The sequence below is a fragment of the Artemia sp. Qi Xiang Cuo genome, chromosome 13 (assembly GCF_049724085.1).
Source record: "Artemia sp. Qi Xiang Cuo chromosome 13, ASM4972408v1, whole genome shotgun sequence".
In the NCBI taxonomy this organism is placed as follows: Eukaryota; Metazoa; Arthropoda; class Branchiopoda; order Anostraca; family Artemiidae; genus Artemia; species Artemia sp. Qi Xiang Cuo.
This window is the reverse complement of record NC_142806.1, coordinates 8,944,836-8,969,331: the sequence shown is the minus strand read 5'-3', so window position 1 is coordinate 8,969,331 and position 24,496 is coordinate 8,944,836. Positions and strand designations below refer to the sequence as shown.

General features: G+C 35.4%; 1 protein-coding gene across 3 annotated transcripts in view; it reads left to right on the top strand.

The window, feature by feature from the left end:
- LOC148944914 (tubby-related protein 3-like) overlaps positions 1-16,725 on the top strand; it is a 197,710-nt gene extending 180,985 nt beyond the window's left edge. For all 3 annotated transcript variants that reach the window (XM_089098718.1, XM_089098719.1, XM_089098720.1), the window contains one exon: positions 9,123-16,725. In XM_089098718.1, the coding sequence (XP_088954844.1) occupies positions 9,123-9,256 (134 nt within the window). In that variant the 3' untranslated portion in view covers positions 9,257-16,725. The remainder of the gene's footprint in view (positions 1-9,122) is intronic.
- Positions 16,726-24,496: the final 7,771 nt, after the last annotated feature.

The following is a 24,496-nucleotide window of genomic DNA, read 5'->3' as shown; positions in this document are numbered from 1 at the left end:
GTCTCTAAATTTGGTTTCTGACGTAATCAACTTACGTAACCCTAGTCAATACCTTGCTCTTTAAGCTAAACTTCGAATTTTGTTCCAATTCTTTAAAAATGACCGCTTAATCACAAAGGCCGTTAATTCGAATAAGTAGCTCTTATGAAAGTACTAAAAAATCTTTGGCTTAAAGAGCGAGACATTGACTAGAAGGTGAACCCAATCATATAGCTAATATCTTTTGTTCGTTTTAAGTTTTGATGTTGCTCCTTACTTTCAGTTGAAAAACTTGTTTTTTTATATTTAATTTCTGATTTTTGTTTTAAATAATGATGGGAAATCCGGCGCCCCCTTCATAGTCATGTCCCTTCCCCCATGAAAACTTCCTTCATGAAAAGATCCTCCCATATAACCCCCGACCCACCCCCACCCCGTACTACCAGAAACAATTCCCCCTGAAAACGTCTGTATACTTCCCAATAACCAATACTATATGTTAACATTGGGTTAAAGTTCATAACTTTCAGCCCTCCCCCTGGGGGCTTCGAGGGATTAAGTCATCCTAAAAGACATAGTTATAATATTTTCGACCATGCTGAACAAAATGGCTATCTCAAAATTTTGATCGGGTGACTTTGGGAAAAAACTGAGCGTGGGAGGGGGCCTAGTTGCCCTCCATTTTATTTGGTCACTTAAAAAGTGCACTAGAACTTTTAATTTACGTTCCAAGGAGCCCTCCCACAATATTCTAGGACCACTGGGTCGATACGATCACTCCTGGAAAAAAAAAAAAAACAAAAAACAACTAAATACGCATCCGTGATCTTTCTTCTGGGAAAAAATGGAAAATTCCACATTTTTGTAGATAGGAGCTTGAAACCTCTAAAGTAGGGTTCTCTGATACGCTGAATATGATGGTGTGATTTTCATTAAGGTTCTATAACTTTTAGGGGGTCTTTCCTCCTTTTTTCGAAAATCAGCCAAATTTTCTCAGGCGCGTAACTTTTGATGGGTAAGATTAAACTTGATGAAACTTATATATTTGAAATCAGAATTAAAATATTATTCTTTTGATGTATCTATTGGTATCAAAATTCCGTTTTCTAGAGTTTCGGTTACCATTGAGCTTACATTTCGGTTACCATTGATACTTACAGTTCGTTACCACGAACTGTTTGAAAATGCGATTTTTTTCAAAAATTGTGGTTTATTTTTAACATTATGTTTTGGTACTTACAAAAGCACGTAGATATAGCAATTTCATTTCAAATGAACCGTTAACCAACTCTCTATCATTTTAAAGTGCCCCGTTAGCCGTGTAGAAGAAAATGCCAAAAGAAGATGACACACCAGTGCTACCCTTGCAAAAAAGTTATTTTACTTGTTGTTCAAGGCGTGTGACTATAATTTTTCTGCATGGAGTTTTTGGCATTGGCCATTCAAATGGTGTACTTTCTTCTTTCCGATGCCATATTCAAGGGGCTTCAGGCTATTTCTACAAACTCCCATAAATTTGTTTTTGCAACAAACTTTTACTATAAAGATTAACTGGAATAATAGTTTTCTCCCGAGTCAGTCACAAACGATAATTTTTTTCACTTGATAGTTTGTTTAGATGCGGTTTTTTTGTTTACTATGGGCTGTGGTTAGTTCTTTAATTGGGTTACAGCTATTGCTGTAACCCAAATAGTACCAGGGCCTCGGTGATAATAAAGACGTTTTTTTTATATATTTGCAAATCAAATTTGGATTCATTTATTCGGCAAACCCTTTTGCATATTTATACCGACTATTTATTCTATACCATTGACAATTTTAAATATTTAGCACAGGTAATTTTTTTTAAAAGTATTTCAAAAATTTGTAGAATCATTCATTTGAATTTATTTTCCCCGATTTAAGACCCTAAATGAATTTTCCCAAAGTCATGACCTATCTGAATCGTTTTTCTACACCAGGAAATGGTAGTATCCCAATTTGAAAGAAAATAGTGCCGATTGCAGGAAAAAATAATGATAAATAATACACATAATATATACAATTAATGTTCGTTTAATAAGATAAGGTTCTGACAGGCTTCAAATTTCCCTTCTGTAGGCAAATCCCTCGTCGCCTGACAAATGAATCCTTCATGTGAATATTGGTTTTGCTTCTGTTGTGAATTGAAGTTGAAAACTCTTCTTCTAAAGTGACAACCCTGTTACCAATCGGCCAAGAAAATGGGGCATAAAGAAATGATAAGAGAAGTCGGAATATAATAACACAGCTTACAAGAGCAGTACAGTATGAAAAATAAAAGTTAAAAAGTTATTTATTGCAAGCTTGGAGTCTTCTGATTTTTAGTATTTTCTGTTTGGCTCTTGTTCGTGGTTGTCAAAGCATGTTTTTTTTTCTGCTGTTTCTTGTTTTTATCCCTCATTTTGTGAGTCTGTCCCATTTTTGGATATGATGGGTTGTAAATAAAATGATGATAATGATGCTTATCAACAGAAGTTACTTAAAGTTGACATTCACTGGGAACGGTTGTGAAGTATCTTAGGGCTTATTAGACTTATAAGAGCATAATGTTCTTAGGTTTCCGTTGTATCTATCTCTCTTTCATTCTAATAATCTGCTCATTATGTTTCAATCTTATAGTTATATCGATATGGCTATTTTTTGTAACTTTTTGTCAAATGACTTACAAGGAATGTGACGGATTTTCCGTCGACTGATTACGAAAATAAAAATGTTCTAAACGCTGGCGAATATTCGGATTACCCACTTCTGTCATGGGTTGAAGTTGAAAATTAGTTTTTCTGAAGTTTCATGTTTGTGCATAGGTGAAAGTGTATGCTTTTTTCGTTTTGTGTTCTTGGGAGCCTTTTTTCAAAATAGAGCATTTCAGAACATTTGACTTTCAATGAAATTAATCATGAAAAATGCTTAAAAATTTTTTACATTGAGAAGTGGTCGTAATTGCTCTTTTGTCCTATTGAACATCAGAAATCAAAACTCAATTATTTTTTAATAAATAACACTCATTTTTTAAAACTCATTATATATCAAATCAAATATTAAATATATATATCAAATATATATATCAATTATATATCAAAATATATATAATCAATATTAAATATATATATATCAAATATATATATCATTATATATCAAATATTAAAAATCAAAACATCGTGACAGCTTTCATAGTCGTAGATAAAAATCACAAACTAAAATATCGCTGTCATTTACAAACCTAGTCCTAAGGCATTGTGTTATATGCACTGGTAAAAACGGCACGAATAAATTATTAAATCGATTAGTTCTGTAAGGCATTGGCACAAATTTCTTTATCTTTCTCGTATTAACTACTGAGCTGGCAACAGGGGGTGGAAAATGTCGTGGCTTGGGGCTAACAAAGAGAGATTGTCCGATATACATTATCAAATGAAGCCTTCCATTTCTAAGAGTTTCAATCTTTAAAGACTCAAGAGCAGACTTATAACCTATAGATTTTTCTCCAAGGATGATTTTAACTGCTCTTTTTTCGACTCCTTTCACATCAACACTTAGATATTCATATTATGAACCTGAGGCCCCCAAAGGGGACATGCATCTTCTAATATGGGACGTGTGTATGTTAGATATGCCATTTTCAGCTGATTCACTGGAAAACACAAGCGGGGCATTGAAATCAAAAGATCTTAGTGCACAGTTGCCTTTCTGGGCTAGCCCTTGAATATGAGCACTAAATGAGCAATCGGCGCTGAAATTAACTCCCAGGACCGTAACTGACGATACAAGCAGAAACCAGGGAGCTGGGCAAACAAGATCTCTTTTCAGCGGATTGAATCTAACAATTTTGGTTTTGTTATTATTGATCTGCAAACTATTAGTAGTACATTCTTCCTTGAGTTCTGTTAAAACATCAGGGCTGAATTGGGGCATAGCTTGGGTTGTATCTACTGTAAACTTAAGAAGCGCAGATAGATCGTTTACGTATTTGAACAAGTTGTTTAGATATGGTGCTGCAGGGTTCAGAATAGGGATAATGATGCTTCAGGGTAGGATTCATAACCAAATCAGGTGAAGAATATATCAGACCATGCAGGGCTAGGTAATTAATGAAATAAGGGATAGGAGGGATGGTAGGGGCTGTGTCTGGGCTAGTTGCTACTAGGCTAGAGTTTCAGGAATTTCAGACTTAGCAAGCTGAGAAGGATGCCTCGCCGTCCCTGGGGCTGCCTGCGAAGGTCAAGGAGAACTGGGGTGAAGAAATTTATGTAAAAATGGGATTAAATCCGGAAGATTTGAAATGGGTAATGCATTTAAGGGAGACTTTGATGCCTCTTGGAGAACTAAGGAAATATTTAGGGAGGGCTGGACCGAGGGATGGTCCTTAAATTTGCCCTATGTGTGGAGAGATGGATGAGTCTTAATTTCTTAGGGGAATGTAAGGAATTAAGGGAATTGCCATAAAAGAAAAGTTCAAAATAGGGATTAAATCCTTTTTAATAGACAGTGTATAGAAATTCACAAAAAATACCACATATCTCGGTCCCATATACAGTGACCATCATCAGTAGTAAAACTACTGCTGATGACGGTCGCTGTAGATGTGACCGAAATATCTGTTATTTTTTGTGAATTTCTATACACTGTCTATTAAAAAGTATTTTATCACTATTTTGAACTTTTATTTTATCGTCATGGAAAGGCAGTGTGGTCTCCGAAATTTTCTGAGGGAGGTCGAGGGGAGAGATTGGATTTTGGAAACCTTTAAAAGTAGGTGTTACTTAGATATAAATAATATTGAAAAGTTCGTCCGGGGAGGTATGAGGCATCGTGATCAGTTTCAGTATTTTGATAGTTTATATTTTGTTGTTGTATTTTTTTTCGCTTGTTTTTTTGAGAGTCACCATGGCCCAGTACGGCTTCCGTGTGAATAAATCTACCTATTTATCTATCCATCTATGATAATTCATCAGTGACTGAATTTTTGGATCCTGTATTGCACAGAGGATTGATGATCTGCTTTATCGGCAATCATAATAACCTTTACCTATTAAAAAGACTTCAAGAAAATTTAATTCACTGCAACTGACTACAGTGCCATCTACATTTGTCAGTCTGTTCAAAGAATTGGCCTACATAGCTTTTTAAGTACAACTATTAAAAAGATTGTTTAAAAAGGCCCACATAGATTTCTAAGTGCAATCATAATAATTTTTACCTATTAAAAAGACTTTTCAAGAAGATTTAATTCACTTCAACTGACTATAGCGTCATCTATATTTCTCAGTCTTCCAAGAATTGGCCTACCTAGCTTTGTAAGTACAATCATTATGACTTTTACTTATTAAAAAGATTGTTTAAGAAGGCCCACATAGACTTGTAAGTGCAATCATAATGACTTATACCTATCAAAAAGATTGTTAAAGAAGATTTAATTTACTTCAATTGACTACAGCGCCATCTAAATTTGTCAGTCTTTGGCTTTTTGGATTACTTAAAGGGCCACCAGAGAACTCACTGTTTATGGTGCTTCGAAAAAAGCGTAGACGGCGTGGAAAGAGCTGTGGGCGGCGAAACAGACAGATGACGATACCCGTTCATATTTCTGAAGAACGTCGTTCTGAACGGAGGACGGCTGTGTGTGAACCAAGGACTCTTGTGAAAATATGATGTTTGCAAAGGTATGAAATTCCTTCCGTTCTTTCTCCATCACAGCTGCAGAAGATCTTACCGCGTTCCTCTGATGAGCTTCCCCCGCTATTACGTCCTGAACAGTTATCAGCTCAGGCAAAGTTTCCGAATTTTATTCTGTGTAATGCCCGATCGTTAACAAACAAAGTTGACGAGTTGGAGATACTACTGAGAGAAGTGAGTGTTCCTATTGCCGCAGTTACCGTATCCTGGGATATAACTGACGAAACGGGTAGAAAAAAGGCTACATTAGCTACTTCAACACTCGCCGTGATAGAGGCTTGAGTAGAAAAGGTGGTGGCATTGGTATTTATATTCATAATGACATTTCGTCTAAGCCGTTAAGTATACCAACCGATTCTTGTCACGAAGTTGTCTGGGTAGAGTGCAAGCCATCCAAACTATCAAAAAAGTTCTCTTGTTTGATAATTGCATCTGTGTAGTACCCAGAGAGAGTCTACAGACCTACATTGACAAACTTCGTCGTGTCCATGCCTATCCTGCCTTCATAATAGCTGGCGATTTTAACCAGACAAACAGACAACGGGTATCTAGTGTCCTTGATCTGAAGCAGGTGAGTACAAACGTGAGTTACAATTATTACTCCCCTCGGTTGTTAGGTCCTCTCCAGAGTTCAGATCATTATGTAATCCTTTGGCAAGCCAAAAATAAGCAAAAGAAGCCATAGAAAACCAAATTCGTCCACTTAACCCTCAATCAATCTGCGATCACGGTCTGTGGATCGGGACTTACTGCTTCGACGACCTGTGTTCTGTAGTAAACCTGAATAGTAAAGTTCAGCAGTTTAACTCCCTTCTGTTAGAGATGTTTCACAAGTTTTTTCCCGCTAAAGTTGTAGTGGTAAGTAAGTCCGATAAGCCATGGATCACAAGCGATCTCAAACAAATGATCAAGATGAGGTGCAGGCTGCACAGTTCCGGACAAATAGTCGCGGCGGCGAAACTTAGAAATCGAATCGTGGCCGTCAATCGTTTCAAGCGAAGAAATTATGTTCGGAAAAAGGTAATACCCCTTCTCCAAAGTAGCAGTCAGAAGTGGCATTCCACTGTGAAAAAGATGACTGGCAAGTCAGTTAACAGTGAGCAAAAAATACCCAAGCCCTACGGGTTTCTTACGAGCGCTTCAGACGTGGACGAGTTCTTTGCTGGCATTTGTACTACCTACCCCTCAATTACAGAGGCCGAACTGGGTAATCTCTTAGTCGATTGTGAAACTGACGAAATTAAACAGTTTACCGAATTTGCTGTTTTTAAAGAACTTAAAAAACTCAAACCGAACTGTTCTTCCTACCCTGGTGAGTTGCCGGTCGAACTTATCCAAAATGTACCTTGCTTTTAGCCAAGCCATTGGCATCGATAATCAATCAGTGCTTCAGTGCACAAACCTTTCCCGATGCTTGGAAGCGGGCCTATGTTCGCGTGATACCCAAAGTTAAAGGACTTAAGACATGTGATCAGTTAAGGCCTATTTCGATCACACCGAACTTCGCTAAAGTTGCAGAATCTTTCATATATCGGGAACTTCTTACGCAAATTTCACCGTCACTTGACTCCTTCCAGTAAGGTTGCTTGAAAGGATGCAGCACGGGTATTTATTTAGAACGGATTTATCACCTAGTAGTTGAATGGTTGGAGTTAGGAAGCTCTTTTGTCGATTTGCTTCTGGTAGACTACCGAAAGGCATTTGATTTGATCAAGCACCCTCTTGCCGCCCAGAATCTCAAGTCAATGGGTGCCCGTAAGCATATCCTTCTATTGATAGTTGATTTCTTACGTCACAGGTATCAAAAAGTGTACGCCCTTTTTCCCGGTGATATTGAATAGGAATGGGTGGAAATTACATGTGCTGCCCCATAAGGTACCAAATTAGTAGCTCTTCTTTTCCTGGCTGTTATTAACTACGTCCTTTCTGGCTTCGACGATCGCTTTAAATTCGTCGATGACTTGTCTGCGCTTATTAAATACTACGTAAAGGATTCGCAAGCTGTAGCCCAGTTTGACCCAAATTTTTTCGATCAGTTTAAATAACAATGTACTGCTAACACTCTTCAAATTAACAAAAGTAAATCAAAGGTTTTGAGGTTTGCCCACGTAAACGGGATTTAACCCACGTAAACGGGATTTAAACTGTCCCGCGACTTTGTTCCCTTCTGCTTCGTGTGCGACTATCTTGGGCGTCACCTTTAGTGTGGACTGTTCGTTTGCTATTCACGTACAAGAGCTGGTAAAGAAGGGGCATTATGCTATGTAGACACTAGTGGCGATGCGCCGCCTAGGTTTTCCAAAATTTCAACTGAAAACGGCTTACCTCACTTTTATTCGACCCATCCTTGAATATGCGTGTCCCGTCTGGGGCCCGCAAGTTCATCACATAGATTATTTAAGTGATAATTTGGGGGAATCCAAAAACGAGCTGTAAAGGTCATTCTTTGTGACAAATATGTAGATTGCAGCTCTGCTCTGAAGTCACTTGAAATACCAAGCCTTCATGATCGCCGTTTTCAGCTGATGATTCGTTTTGGCCAGTTTTTGTTTTCTAGTCCTGCACATCGGACAATATTACCACCTGAAATGCCTCTTCATGCGAATACCAGAAGCAAGAACAAGCTTATGCCCGTTTCGTGCCGTACAAACAGACTCAGTAACTCCTTTGTTCTTTTCTTTACAAGTGCTTTTAATAAAATGTACTGAAGTGTTTTTCATGTAAAAAATAGCGCCTTTTAGTGCATTTTTTTTAATGTGTCTATGACAGCTGTTTTTATTAAACTGATTCTGATTTATATTTTACTTTTTATTTATTGTATATTATTTACTATAATATCTATCATATTTACTGTAGTATCTATTTTATAATATTGGTAATATCTACTTTATGTTTTTATTTTATAATGATATACTGTTTAAATTTTATTTATTTTTATATATTTACTTTTATATTTATACTTATTGATGATCTGATTTATATAGAGATAAAAAGTGGTGTCAGGTAAAGAGTAAAAACCATGTTTTCAAAAAGACCTAAGCACCTTAGTGTTTCTGAAATTGGACTTGATTTCTTTCCTACATTTTTATTTAAATCTATTCAATATAAAAAGAAAGAATAAAAAATCACACAAAATCCACTAAAAAAGGGGAAAATACATAAAATCCAAATATAAGGAAAAAACTGAAAAATGAAAGACGTCCAAGACTTGTAGGGGAGTAGATTTCGTTGGAACTGCTGGAGTCCCCTGAATCATACTAAGCCTAAAAGTTTTTAAAGATGGAAAACTTCAGGACTACGAAATTTTTTGATATTTTTAAATATACTATTAAATATAATTTTATACATCAAATATATTAATATATATTATTGTTATTTGTAATAACATTAAAATAGGATTATTAAATATAATTTTAAATACATTTTTAAAAGATTGTTTTCTGTTGCAGAAGAATACATTGTGTTGCAGTTTGGACGAATTTCAGAGGATGTGTTTACTCTAGATTTACGAGCACCGATTTGTCCGCTTCAGGCCTTTGCTATCGCCCTATCTAGCTTTGACCCAAAAATGGCTTGTGAATAAGAATAGTACTGATGGGTATAAGTGTGCATTATCCGGTCAACATAAAAAGTGAACACGTTCTAAAAATAAATGTGTATTCTGGACTGTGAACATTAGAACATGATCCTTTGAATTCGTCTTGAATGGTGTTATTAAAAAAGGATTAATGTGACCTGTTTGAAATTTTGGCACTTTTCTTTTATAGCGACCCCACTCAAGAATTGCGCTGTGTAAAACTCGACAACAAACCTAGAACCGGTTTTTCATCTGTCTTTATTAAGAGACAATTAGCTTGCGCTCAGTGAAAAACAAGTGGCTGGTGACAGAATACTTTAGACTTATATAATTTGGGCTATATGTTTTCACATTACGGGGGGAGGGGTGAAAGGTATTTGGACAGCATGAAGTTAGAAAACAATTTTTACTTTATGATGTGCAGAATAATTGTAGCTGACGCATTTTGCATGCAGACTCGCTATACTTTACCCCACCCCTCCCCCTAATTTGCAAATATATAGCCCACATTTGTTTCTAAAGTATTATATTTTCATCATGTTTTGGTATTTTTTCATTAGGATTAACATAACTTCACTTCTTGAGTGGGGCTGCTATAACAGAAAAGCACTGAAATTTTCTATTATGTATTGCAAATTTCAGCTTTTGTGCATATTTGTAGGACCTTACTCAGAGTCTGAAAATTCTGGCTGAAAGGAACATTTAAACGTTCAAAACTTTAAACCTAAAACTTAAAAATAAGCTTATAGCTTGAAACTTAAAATTAAAACTTGTAATTAAAACTGTAAATTGTAAAACTTAAAGGACGCCTTTAAACCTTACAATGTTTAGTAGTTCGAATCTCAGGATTTTTTTAATTCCACTTTATTTTATTAAGTTTTTTTGACACGTTTTTCGTTTTTTATTAGCCATCATATTCTATCCTGTATTATTTTGAAGCACTATACCCTCCGGAAGTGCTCCATCCGGGTTGCAGCGGTAGCTAGCAACCTAGTAAGAGACGATCACGTCCAAAGATCAAGAAGTATTGTAAGTTATGTCATCCTCTTCCTTCAAACTTAATTAATAACATTAGTTAATCTATGTTAATTTATTGTGAAATTAACATTAATTTCTGTGTTTGAAAGTTCTTGCTGATAGGAGCCTTTAAACCTTAAAATAAGTAATTTTACAGTTAAACCCTAAATAAATTTGAAGTAAATTTGTTTAAATGGATTTAGTTTAATTTATTTAATAATTTAATATATATAAATTACATAAAAAATAACTTAAAGAAATTTAAATAAATTTAAGTTAACCGAAACTGATTTAATTTATTTTTTTATTTAAAACAATAAAATTATTAAAATAAATTATTTAATTGTACGATAAAATGAGCCATCAAATATAAAAATTCCAATTTGCGGGTTTTCCTTCCCCTTGATTTTATTAAGCTTTCTTTGCCACTTTCTTTGCTCTCAATTAGCCATCACATTCCATCCCGTATTCTTCATTCTTCAGAAGATCCTCATAGCTCCAAAGATAGAGTAATATTATAGGCTGTGTCCTCCCCTTTTTGCTTAGATTTTTTTTGTTCTGTGTTATTTTATTTTTATTTCGCCCTTGCTTCCGACTAAGCCTCTCTTAGAGGTTCAAGCGTAAAGTGAAGTATTATCGTAAGCAAGTAGGTAATCCTGATAGTACCGACCCGTTTCATGGTGATAATTCTTTAACTTGCGGTTTAACCATCTTGCCTCAGATGACGTCAATAATCTGACTGGTGAGACAACCCATGTACGGCGAAGCTCTTTGCTATTGTCCTATCTAGTTTTAACCCAAAAAGGGTCTGTGAATAAGAGTAGTACCGACGAGTAAAACAGTGCATTATCCGATTAACAGAAAAGTAAAACAGTGCATTATCCGGTTAACAGAAATGTCTGGAAATAGTGTTTATACTGGGTTGTGAACATATGAACATGATACTTTGAATTAATTTCAAATTATAACAGATTAGTGTTGACTTTAAAATTTTAAGTGGTTTATTGCAAATTTAAATTTTGTGTATTTTTATTGGACTTTACGCAAAGAGTGAAAATTCTTGCTGAAAGGACCCTTTAAACCTTCAAAACTTTGACTTAAAGGCTTAAAACTTCAAACTCACAAGAAGCCTTTAAACCTTACAATTGTACAATTTTTAGTAGTTCGAATCTCAGAGCCTTTTCATTCACTTGATTTTGTTAAGTTTTTTGCCACTTTTTTCGTACTCTATTAGCCATCACATCCTATCCTGTATTCTCTTGAAGGTCTATACCCTTCAGAAGTGTTTCATAGCTCCAAAGATCAAGTAGTATTGTAAGTTATGTCATCCCCTTCTTTACCTTTTGTTAATAAATAGATATGTTTTAATTTATTGTAAGTTTGGCATCAATTTCTTTGTGTGTTAATTTCTGTGTGTGAAAGTTCTTACAGAAAGAAACCTTTAAACAACTAAACGACTAACGCTAAATTGCAACTAACCTGAAATAAATTTGAATTCAATTTATTTAAATAGGTTTAATTTAATTCATTAGATATTATCATTTTAATTTAGTATTTAATAAGAGAAGTAACTAGATTATCCAAAAAAACGCCGAGGCTGTTCGGTGGCCTATTTTAAAACATATTTTTTGCTGATTTTTCAGGCATACTTTCCTTTTAATTTAGTTTTTTTTTTTTTTTTTTCTTGTCCCTTTTTTCAATTAGAATCAGCTACTACGAGAAACTATAGAACTCTATTTAGGGGTCTTTTTCAATAGAAGTTGGAACTCCCAATTAACTCTTATCCTTTAAGGTATATATGGTTGTTTAAATGTCCACTTCACTGTCCTTCGTATTTTAAAAAGACTAAGCTAATCACGTTTTTATTCCTAATTATGCAAAAGACTAATCACTGGCTCCAAAGCTGGTTGGATGATGATTGCACTCCCCGCCGGTTGCAGTGATGGAATAAATTTTTTCAGATTAGCAAAGAATTGAGGTGGAAATTCTTTACGGAAAAATTCACGGAAGGGAAAATTCTCAAGAATTCTTATAGGCAATTTGACAGACATTTTACTGTATTTCGCTTTTATTTTTGCCCTCAAGGGACGGACACACGTAACTTTTTACGGCACCAGTTTCAGCAGCTAGGAGGGCAAACAATAGTGGTACAAAAACAGTTCCCTTTGCGCGAGATTTTCATAACTAAACATCATAGACACCAATAGTCAACTGCAGTTTATCAATAGTTGCATGGTTGATATCAGCTTAGTTTTTTTTTGCTTTTCCTGCTGGAGAGAAAGAAACAATCGAGGTTTGAAACACCTCAGGAAGAACATTTTGTTTTTGTTAATCACGATGAAATTCTGTGCCGCTTTTGTAAATCAGCACCGAAAACTAGAAAATTTTCCAAGCTCGAATTGTTGCCATTTTTTGGTAATTTGGTGCCGATTTGGCAAATCGATGCCGAAAAAAGCTACGTGTGTCTGGCTTTTTAACGCTATTTTCTGTCATATCTGAAAAGAAAGATGGGTCGTTTATGTTCAGCGTTACCGAAAACAATGGTCACCACATCGCCATAAATAATTTTATTTTATGTTAATTTCTGCCGGGAAAATTCTTGCATATAACAGCCTATAAGCAAAAAAAGAATAACCTTAAATTTATTGAAATAGGTTTAGTTTAATTTGGCATTTAATATTTAATTGATGAAATTAGGTGTAATATTTTAATTCAATTTAAATTAATACATTTAATGTTTAATTTAACTAGACAACGAACTACACTTCCTAATAAAAGTTCAAATTTGAACTAAATAGACTAAATGTTATCAATATTTAAATATATTTTTAGTAGTTGGAATTCATTTCTCTATATTCTATAAAGTTTTTGCTACTTTTTTCCTTCTGTATTAGTCATCACATTTCATCATGTATTCCTCATCCTTCAGAAGTGACTCATAGCTCCATAGATGAAGTGATACTATAGGTTATTTCTTCCTCCCTGTTTGGTTTATAAATAGATTTGTGTTATTTTGTTTTTTGTTTCACCCTTTCTTCCAATTAGGCCTTTCTTAGAGCTTCAAGGAGATGATAGAGTAATTATATTATTGAGTAACTTCCAATAGAAACCAAGCTAATGTCTCTGTAATTGCCACTCTCACTCTTATAACCTTTCTTCTCAGAGGCTATTTTGTAGTTATTATTTTAACAAATTCCAAGAGTTTTTCTGTTTTTCTTATATGTCTGTTTTTCTTTTGATGTTTTTATCTCTATTTCATGCTAGATTAATTATCATATTTGTATTTTGTTTTGTCGTTCGTTTCATACTCAGTTTCACATTTAAATGTTAAGTATTTTATTTGGTTTGAAATATCTTGTGTAGCAACTATTCCTCCTCAAAATATTTTAACAGGCGGGTATTCCATGTCCTTTCGCTTACGCCTCATAATAGTTTAAAATGGGTGAAATGGTCCGCGAATTCGGGGAGTATAATTCTAAATTGGCCAAAGGAAATTAAAAAGTTGCCCTGCGAAACTTAGACGAGTGTATAAAACAATATTCGGCAATTAAAATTAACCCAATTAGTAGAACAAGCACAATCCTGATTTGACTGTTATTCTATTCAGTGGCAAAGTAAGTCTGTCCCTCGAGCCCACCTCCTCTCTGGCTTGAATTTATCTTGATAAATTCTGGTTTCAGCACTTACCTTGTTACAAGATATCGAGATGAGGAGGTTAGACAAAGGCCTTCTGTACTCATAGATGAATGGGATGAAAAAAATAATAGCCACTGCCCAACAAGTGTGTGTTTATATTTAATTTTATCTCGGCTTTTCTAATGGCGGTTTCAGGGTGATTCACGCACTCCGAAAATTCACTCCTGCCGACAGTCCCAGGTTGACAACTCTCCTCCAAAAATTCCGCATTTCCATTGAGTACTGCCCCTACCCCTACAAACAATTTCCCTCAGAAATTCTCCATCATGTAAGATTGAGCAGCCACATGTGAAATTAAAGAACCACATGCAAAGAAAATAAGGCTTAAAAAAATTAAAAATTAAAGGCTTCCAAAGAGCTTGAGAGCTAGATAGAAAAAGGTTTCAAACATCTTGAGTATCCAGCGATGGACAAAGAAAGTTAGAAAATAACGAATTTTGTGTTAAACAAAAATAGAAGTTAAATAACGTAGTGGGGAATGCTGATGACGCATTCCTAACCATTCCGGATGCTTTTATCACTCCATACTCATTATTCTTCTAGCAATTATTTTTCAAAGCCTGTTTCAGTCCCTTTAACGTTGTCATATTCCTTGAAACTACTGCTGCTGAAAACTCACTGTAGCACAAAGTCGTAAGACTAACGTGGCTGTACTTGCTCTTCCTCAATCCAAATACATTCATCATTTGCATTAACCCTAGAAGTTCCAATTTCCTTTAAATCCTTCCTTACGATCTCTTTTCACTCCATTTGGAGACCAACTCCCTTTTGCTTTGCCCTTGATGGTTGGGCGAAAAGGATGATGTTTATTAATATGTCATCTACAGAATTTATCCTTACTATCTCACTCTCATTATAACCCTAGAAAGCGGGATGGAACCACATTTTTCGTAGGGCTTATTGTTTTGAAATACTATCAGTCAGACGTCACCCAAAAGGATCCGTAGACATTTCCCCTGGAAAACATCCAACAAATCTTTCCAACACAGTCTTTCGAAGCACCCAAGCTTCAGAACCATATTTGACCTTCTTTTATCATTGTAACTTCCAAAATTCTAATCTTGGTTAACAGACTTTTCTTCCTATTCTTCAAACTTTTTTCAACTTTGAGAAAATCACCCTGGGTCTTGGCTATTCTACTTCCGACATATTCATTGCATCCCCCACCATTGCAAAAAACGCAACTTAGGTAGGTGAAGCTATCCACTCGATTGATATTCTTGTTACCCAATGTGGCGTCTTCACCTTCATAATATTCCCGATTTAGACCCATGATGTCCCATAGACTTTGCCGTGTTCTTTAGGACAAAGTCCATCAAAATAATCCATATAAAAGGCAATAAAACGCAACCCTGCTTAACTCCTGATGCAATGCAAAACCAGCTACTAACATCATTTCCTACCTCAACCACAGCAATATTGGTTTTCAGATCTGGTTTTCTGTATGGCGTGAAAAACTGGAGTGATGTATATTACTACGAAAAGTTGAGAGATCTGGGAGTTTGTACTGTCGGAGAGTAAAACCCTACATAAACAGTATTTTGAATATCCTCGTTTGTCTCTGCCCTTTGCTACTTGAAGATTTCTTGTATTAAAATATAGTTATCAAAACACATTCGTAAGCGTCATTATGTGTGTTCGAGTGCTTTTCCTTTCGATGACTCTCTCACCTTTTTTTAAATCTGTTTTTAATATTTTCTAGTGTGCTGTCTCGTTTTTGTTGTGTTACATAAAATTTTGTGTAGTAGATATTTCAGTTGCTCTGCTTTGGTACCTTCTTGTCTCTTTAATGGCAGCTACAGCTGCACAATTAACCTGTAAATGCGGAATAGTCATTAATTATTGTTTAAGCACCCATTAATTGGTTAATTTTTACTGTTAAGCAAAGTAATATTCTAGAAGCCAGTCTATGACGACATTTCAAGTGGTATGGCGACATTATAATATAGCAGTCACTCAAACAATACATCACTTTCAAAAGATACCTGCGCTATATCATCTTGTAAACTGTTGCTCTGACTCCAGTGGCAAACCGGGTACCGAAGCCCCTACTTTAGTAGTACAACTATGCTTGCAAAATCTTTAAATTTTTGTAGCTTTCCTAGAATTTCTTAAAGTCTTCAGATGAATAAACAATTTTTCACTGTTATGATTTTGTGACACATAATTAATCTTTTTTCTTCTGTTCAATATAGTGAACAAAGCAGTCCCTACTTTCTAAATCTTGAAAAAAAACTGAATACTTATTTTTCCAAATTATCATTCATTTTGTCTTTAGCCCTACCTTAATTTGTGTAATAAAAGTCATAAGGATTCTACACCTTAGGAAGCTTATTAATGAGTTGCGGAGAACAGATTTAGCCTTGACTCAACTCCCTCCTTTCGAACCAATAACCGTCCAAAAGATACAATCGGCATTCAATACAAAGATCAGTAACAAAAGTAGTACGCTGTTGCAGTTTAGCGCTATTTGGTAGTGCTATTGCAGTATTAGTGCTATTTTGCTTATTCATATTATTGTCCGTAAAAAAAAAAAAAATCTTCATATCATTGTTATTAATCGTCAATTAAGACAACAATTAAATGGAGCTTTAAGTTTTGTTTTATGATATAATTAATACTGCAATCTGTCCCTGTGTATTAAACTAATCTAGTCGTCAATGCTCTATTTCGTGGATTTGTATTATTTTAGTAATGTTATTTAGGTGTAAGTGATGATACTTTGTATGTCTAAATTTAATAAATTGCAAGTCGTTCTTCTCCATCAAGATTATTTTCCCCTCTATTGTAGTTTTATAGCGATTGGCTGTTTATGAGGACACAAGAGTCTGCTTATTCTTTATCCCCTTTTACCGTTTCATCTGAATTGGCAATATAAAATCGAAGCTGCGCCCATTGTCCCCCATCTGTTGTACATCTGAGAACGCCACCTATACCGGGCAATTTCACCTTGCTTTGCACAGTTTCTGCCACCTGATATCCCCTACAAAAGGTTGCATGCGTCACCTGGTGTAGGGGATTTTGAAAATGGGCCTCAGATAAATCTTCTGTGATGTTTTCCTTGGTTTGCCTCTTAAAGTGTAGGAAATGGAGTTCTATAATTCGTTAAGAATTCTTTAAGTTGTATCTGCCCACCAAATATTAATTTTGAAACGTTTTCTTTCCCTTTTTTGTGAAAAAAAAAGTTTTGCGTGCTGCCTTCGGCCGTGAATGCAATGCGTGGTTGGGGGCGAATCATCCGAAGCTTCCTGCGTTTGCCTCCTCCAGATTTCTCCAGATAACACATTTAGAGCTCGGTCGACTCTGGCAGAGCTTACGGAGTCGCACCGCTGGTCCTTGTTCCAAATTAAATCAAACAAACAAGTTTTTTCAACTGAAAGTAAGGAGAAACATTAAAACTTAAAACGAACAGAAATTATTACGTATTTGAAGGGTTCACCCCCTGGTTAATACCTCACTCTTTACGATAAAGTTCGAATTTTGTTCCAATTCTTTAAGAATGACCCCTGAATCCCAAACGTCGTTTAATTAGAATAAATAGCTGTTTTGAAAGTACTAAAAAAACTTTAGCGTAAAGAGCAAAGTATTAACGAGAGGGAAAACCCTTTCATACATGTAATAATTTTTTTTATTTCAAGGTTTATTGTTGCTCCTTATTTTCAGTTGAAAAACTTGTTTTTTTTATTTAATTTCTGATCGTTTTTTATATAATGCTGGGAAAACCAGCGACCCAACTTCGTAGAAAATTCTCTTCCCCCATGAAAAACTCCTCCCACGTAACCCCTTCCCCCTGAACCCTCTCACCCCCCACCAGAAAAAATCCCACCTGAAAACGTCTGTAAGCTTCCTAATAATAATACTATATGTAAACAATGAGCAAAGCTCATAACTTGCAGCCCTTCCCCCGGGGACTGCGGGGGATTAAGTCTTCCTCAGAGGCAGTTATTATATTTTTCGACTATGCTGAACAAAATGGCTATCAAAATTTTTTTTTATCCGGTGACTTTGGGAAAAAAATGAGCGTGGGAGGGGGCCAAGTTGCCCTCCAATTTTTCGGTCACTTAAAAAGCGTACTTAAACTTTTAATATAAAATTGAATGAGCCCGCTTGCGACATTCTAGGACCACTTGATCGATACGATCAGCCCTGGAAAAAAAAATAAACACGCAACCGTGATTATGTCCATATTTTGTCTATAATATGTCCATAATATGTCCATCTTGAAATCTCAGAAACTAGTTTTTTACGACTTGTAAACGTAGTTTAAAATGGTCACTTAACATAGAATATAATAGAACAGGAAAGAATCTCTTTAGTTCATACACAAGAGATGAACTAGTGTGAAAGCACAAAAGTCATAAAAACATGTAAACAGTAAAAAATGAATTGTCGGAGCTTAAGGCTCATCTTCCTACGAGAGTTCCGCTTGGCAGGTATGGTCGGCACGATGGTCAGCATTTTCCCTTCTTTTGGTAGCTTTTTGCCAATCAGAGTGTTTCTTGGCATTGTTATATGTTCTTTGGACCATTTTTAACAAGATTTCTATCTCAAAATTTCTGTTGGATGCATCTAGGGAAAAGATTACGTGTGTAGAGGGGGATGGCTCCAAATAAAATATGGTAAGGAGTATTTTTCAGGCAGAATCGTAAGCAAAAAATTTTCTGGGAAGGACTCGCAGCAGGGATGGAATTGTCCGGGGGTAATTTCCTGGCGGAAGAATTTTACATGGGAGGAACTTTATGCAGAGGAATTTTCCGTGGGAAAATTTTCCACAGAGAGGGTGGATTTCCCGCGATTCTCTGAAAAACGATCAGAAATAAATACAAAAACTAGTTTTTTCTACTGAAAGGAGTGACATTAAAACTTAAAACGTACAGAAATTATTCCGTATATGACGGGGGTGCATGAACATTAGCGTTAGAAAAAAGTAAAAGCAGGTTATACGGCGGTGCAGAACTTTGGCATTTTCCTTTATTATTTTGTCCTTATTTTGTTGTTTTAGCTCTTTTTGCCAATTTGATTTTTTTTTTTTTTTGGTGCTGATACGGCAAAGGGGTTGCAAACGACCTTCTCAGCAGATAATATCAATTGAGGCTCGTTATTTTTGTGAAAAATCACATTGTGCCGTTTTCGACTGTCTTTGTCAAATATCTTCAAGCACTTTATTCTCACTCTATTCGTTCTCAAGTTCGACATATCTAATTCCTTTCAACAGTTTGTTCTTTTGCACCACAGTAAAGGTAATATACAGTAAAGAAAAGTCCTATACTATCCATTAAAATTTTTTACACAGATCTAAAATCACACAAGCTTCATGACCCTGACTTTGCGCACGCGCAATGACGAATGTTTCCGATGGAAAACCAAGTATCAACTGAAACTATGGCTCTGACGTTTGTGAAACTTCCCAAATTATCCGCTTTGAAATGTGTCACGTTTGGAAAAATATTTCGCTACTGTATATTACCTTTACTGTGTTTTGCATTTTGAATCAATCATTTAACTGAACTGACCAAAACTATTACTATTTTGTTCATTATATATGTCAGAATAAATTTAGATATAATCTAACTGACTTGGTTTATTTAAATAGAGAGAAAGCTTCAGTCAATTAATGACCTAGTTTTGCAACTTCAACTAGTTTTGCGTGAAGCTGTACATCATAGGTCTTTCCTGCTTTGCTTGTTAATTTGTTTTAGGACTAAGATACAGGGAAGAATTCGGAATTGAAATCCTTGATCTTTGACTAAATTATTTTAGCAAGACTTTGGGCTTATTTTATATATAGGCTGAAAGAGCAAAGCTATCTAAGAACAAATTCTACACAATAAGCTTTACTATTTTCCATGTTCTTCATTTAACCGAATGAAAAACTGTGGCGCCATCCGTAAAATTAGGGCATACGTTGGTAAAACCGTTGCATTAACCGACCAAGATTGATATTTTGGTAGACGTCATGTTCTTTATTTAATCGAATAGAGAATAGTGGTACCGTCAGTAAAATCACTGCACGAGATGGTATAACCACTAGATTTACAAACCGAATTTGAAATTATGATACAAATCATATCAGTACTTTCATGTTCTTTATTTAACCGAACAAAAAATTTTGGTACCGTCCTTAAATTCACGATACAAGTCGGTAAAACCGCTACATTTACCAACCTAGATTGAGATTTCATTGGATGTCATATCCGTATTTTAATGTTCTTTAGCCGAATGGAAAACTGTGGCACCAACCGTAAAATCATTGCATGAGTCGGTAAAACCACTGTATTTACCGACCGACATAGATATTTCGATATATGTCATGTAAGCATCTTCATGCTCTTTATTTAACCAAATGGAAAATTGTAGCACCATCCGCAAAATCACTGCACGAGTCGGTAAAACCGCTGTTTTTACCGACCGAGATAGACATTTCGGTTTATGTCATGTCAGTATCTTCATGCTCTTTATTTAACCAAATGGAAAATTGTAGCACCATCCGCAAAATTACTGCACGAGTCGGTAAAACCACTGCATTTACCGACCGAGGTTGAGATTTCGGTATATGTCATGCCAGTATTTTCATGCTCTTTATTTAACCAAATGGAAAATTGTGGCACCATCTGTAAAATCACGGCAGGTTTCGGTAATATTGTTGCGTTTACAGACCAAGTTCGAGATTTTTGTAGATGACATATCAGTATTTTCCTGGTTTTTATTTAACAGAACAAAATATTTTGGCGGTAATTATTCTTTACAAAATAAATCTTCCTTCACATCCAAAGTTTACGACAAATCTATCCTGGTTTACGACATTCTCAAAATGTTCTACCCACTTCTCTTTAACTCTTTCCCTGTCACAAATTATAGCCCCGTTCCTATCTTTAACTGGGACAAGTCAAGAATGACTATTCTCTCTCAATTTTTAAACATGCCAATACAATATTTTGCTATTATACCGTCTAGCTGCATCTTCCAGATCTTCAGCAATTTTATTCATAGCCTCACTAGCATTTTATATTCAAAGCATTTTCACTAATATTCCTAGCTGCGTTTCTATTTTTGTTTCCCTAAGAAACCATAGACAACTTCAGAAACTATTTTTATAAAATTAATCCATCGATCTTCTACAATGTCAGATTTTCAACTCACCAATTTAGTACTCAAATGTCCCTGGAAAGTTTCTCTTAGCATCCTTAGTCTATAAACGTCATTGCTTCCCGGAAGATAGTTACACTTCCTAAACTTCAGCTTTATATTAACCCTTGACACCACTAGATGGTGATCTTTACTTTTAACATCAATAAAAGCCCTCCTAGCATTTCGTGTTGATCCTGCAAGTCTTCGGTTTACAATAACACAGTCAATGAGGTTAGCTGTCTTACCATCATGTGAAGTGAATACCATTTTAACTTATGGGCCATTTTATGACAGTACACTCTCTTGGTAGCAACTATTGTTATACCTACAAAACTGCAGCAATCTATGCCATTTCTGTTTTATTTTTCTACGCCAAATTTACCTAGACTAAGATACCATCCATCCCTATTTCTACCAACCTGGGTATTAAAATCTAATTAAAATACCATATTTCTACTTTGGACAATGTCTATTTGTTCCTGTATCTGTAAGTAAAATCCATCCGAGTCGCTACTACTTCCATTAATCGGTACTACAGGGGAATATGCTACTATGACTAATACCTTGCATTTTCTAGTCAAAATCCGAACCACTAGCATTCTATTATTACTTACCTTCCCAACCTAAGCAAGACTTAACAGCTTCCTTATTCATCCCTACTCTCTGCCTATGCACCCCATCCTTACTGCCCGAATAAACAAATTCTAAGTCCCTTAAGTTCATATTTCCTACCCCTGGGATATGTGTTTCTGAAACCCCCTAATAAGTCCAGTTCGAAGCATCAAAATTTGTCTTTCAAGATAGTCGTTTTTTAACTTTGTAAGATTCCAAGTTGCAGTTTTCCTATTCTTTAAGTCATTGAAATTATTATGACATGAGGAAAAGCAGTGGTCCCAGAACTAGTGCAGGCTGGGGACTAACATATCTTCTAAAATCTACACGAAGCGCTTAATCCAACTTAGAACCCAACTGCAAGAACTCACTGGGACCTTTAGTTGATGGATGCTTTGTGCAATCCTGGTCCCATCTTGGTCACAACATGGTTTCCACACTTGAAGATGCGTTTCTAACAACAAGAGTCAAAATCCTGCACAGACAATGTCAAGCCTATTACATCCGACTCATTATATATTCATGCTTACAAATGCTACTACGGGGAGACAACCCATAATAAGATCAGCTAGGATAAGGTCTTTCAGTTAAAAAAAGCCCACCAAAACAGAACAAACCCAGAAGAATTTATCCATTAATAAAAATCCTAGTACAAATGCTGTGTCATTTACTAGACAATAATTTCCTTGAGGGGTATTACTCTTCAAGGTCACCCTGCAGCCTTGTTATCAGTCAAAGTTTTGGTCAGAAAAACTCTTAAAAGGTCCACCATGATGTCACGCAGGCAGGACTTCCCTGGCGGGGATAGGGACGGAAAAGGAACTTAAGACGGAGCGGAGAACCCAAACAATCTTACAGCACCAGAATAGCTTCAACCTCTTATACCTGGCCTATCCTCGTCAGGTCTATTGGTGCAAGTTTTTTAAATTCTCTGAGATAAGTTTCAGTAAAATCCTGGAGTAAAATTTAGGTAGATCGCTGAGGAAAACCTGGTAGATTCCCTTAGCCAAATTCCAGCTGGTTCCCTCAGTTAAGTTCTTTCTTCTTCTTATTCGGATTAATATAGAGACGCTTTCGAATTATATCATCACCGGAATGAAATTCCTACTCCTGCAATGTGTTGCTACAGCAATCAATTCTCCTCCTCTAGAGGAGAATCCCATAGCTAATGTGCTATAGTAAAAAAAATAATAGTAAACTTGGTCATAAAATGGCCTATAAGTTAACGACATGGTATTCATATATTATTTTAGAGCGACTTGAACTTCCATCTTCCTTGTCAGGAGGAGTCTTATAGCCACTCTGCTATAGAAACTAACTAAGTTCTGGTACATGTCTTAGCCAAGTTCTAGTAAATATCTTGAGCCTAATTCGGATAGATTCTATGAACAGAGTTCTGGTAGATTCTTTCAACAAAATTAATTAAAAGAACTTTTTCCACAAAATAAGTTTTCAAAGAAAAGTAAAGAACTCCATTAAACAAAAATGAGCAAAAATAAAATAAAACAGTCTGCCAAACGTGAAACTACCGCAAGTCAGCATTGATAAATAAATGAGACCCAATACAACCAGGAATTAAAACAATTAGTTAAGTACACACAAAAAAAGCAGATATTATGAAAATTTGGGAGCAATACCTTTGTGCTTTCCTTAGTCCAGAATGTAGTTTTCAATTTCCTGAAAAAAATACAATTGAATTTGTACTATCAGTTGAATAAACAATTACTGATATTTAGCAATAAAAATGTTAAAGTTATTTGATTTATGAAAGGTTATAAAAGTAAAAACATTTATATTTTTTTTCAGTAAAGTGCAAATTATGTTCTGGCCTTGGGAAGGCATAGGGGTTTTGAGCGAAAATTATGTTAATTTCTGCTCGTTTTGAGTATTTTTGCTCATATTTTGTTTAAAGAAGGTCCTTACTTTTTTTTGAAAAACTTTTTTTGTGGAAAAAGTTTTTTTAATTAATTTCTGTTCGTTTTATATTGACATAGTATTTTCAGAGAAAAAGAAAATAATAGTTTAAATCGTTTCTTTTTTTTAAGGATTTATAGTATGGCCTGCTATTTGTATGCTGGAGAAAAAATTTCAGCAATTTTTAACAATATACACCCTCTTAAAAATCTGGACACAAATAGAAGTGTTTAATTTAGTTTCATACCTCGTCTAGTTGTCCTGAAATGGAAAACCTGATACCATTCGTAAAAAATCTGTTTACTTTCTTTGATAGCTTGGATACACTTACGCTATTTTGATTTGGTTTAAGAGCAGGTGCAGCCCCAAAAGTTTGAACATAAAACTCTCAGTCGTTCTTGGGATACTGCTGAGATGCCTTATTGGGAATTAACATTAACACAGTGCATTTTGATTTAATCTTACGGCAACAGTAATTTTTTAAACAAAGGTCAATTGGGTGATTGGGGTTGAGAGAGGGATTAGTTTTCCCCCAGTCACTTTCGAATATCAAAATGAGCATCAGCCCTTTCTACTTTCAATCGAATGAGCCCTTTTCGAAGTTCCTACGACAACTCCTTAGATACAAAGTGCCCTGGTCTAAACTACAACAACAACAAAAAAATAATACATTATACCTACATCGATCTTTACTATAGAAATGTCAAGCCTTCCAATCACTTTCGACTATTAAAAATGGCACTAGGCCTTTCGATTTCCAATCGAATGAGCCCTTTTTGAGTTTCTACGACAACACTTCCTATAATCATCTTACATGCCCCCAGGGCATAAATTACAACTCTTACCCTAAGGGCTGTGAGGGTGGTTGTCATCTTCTAA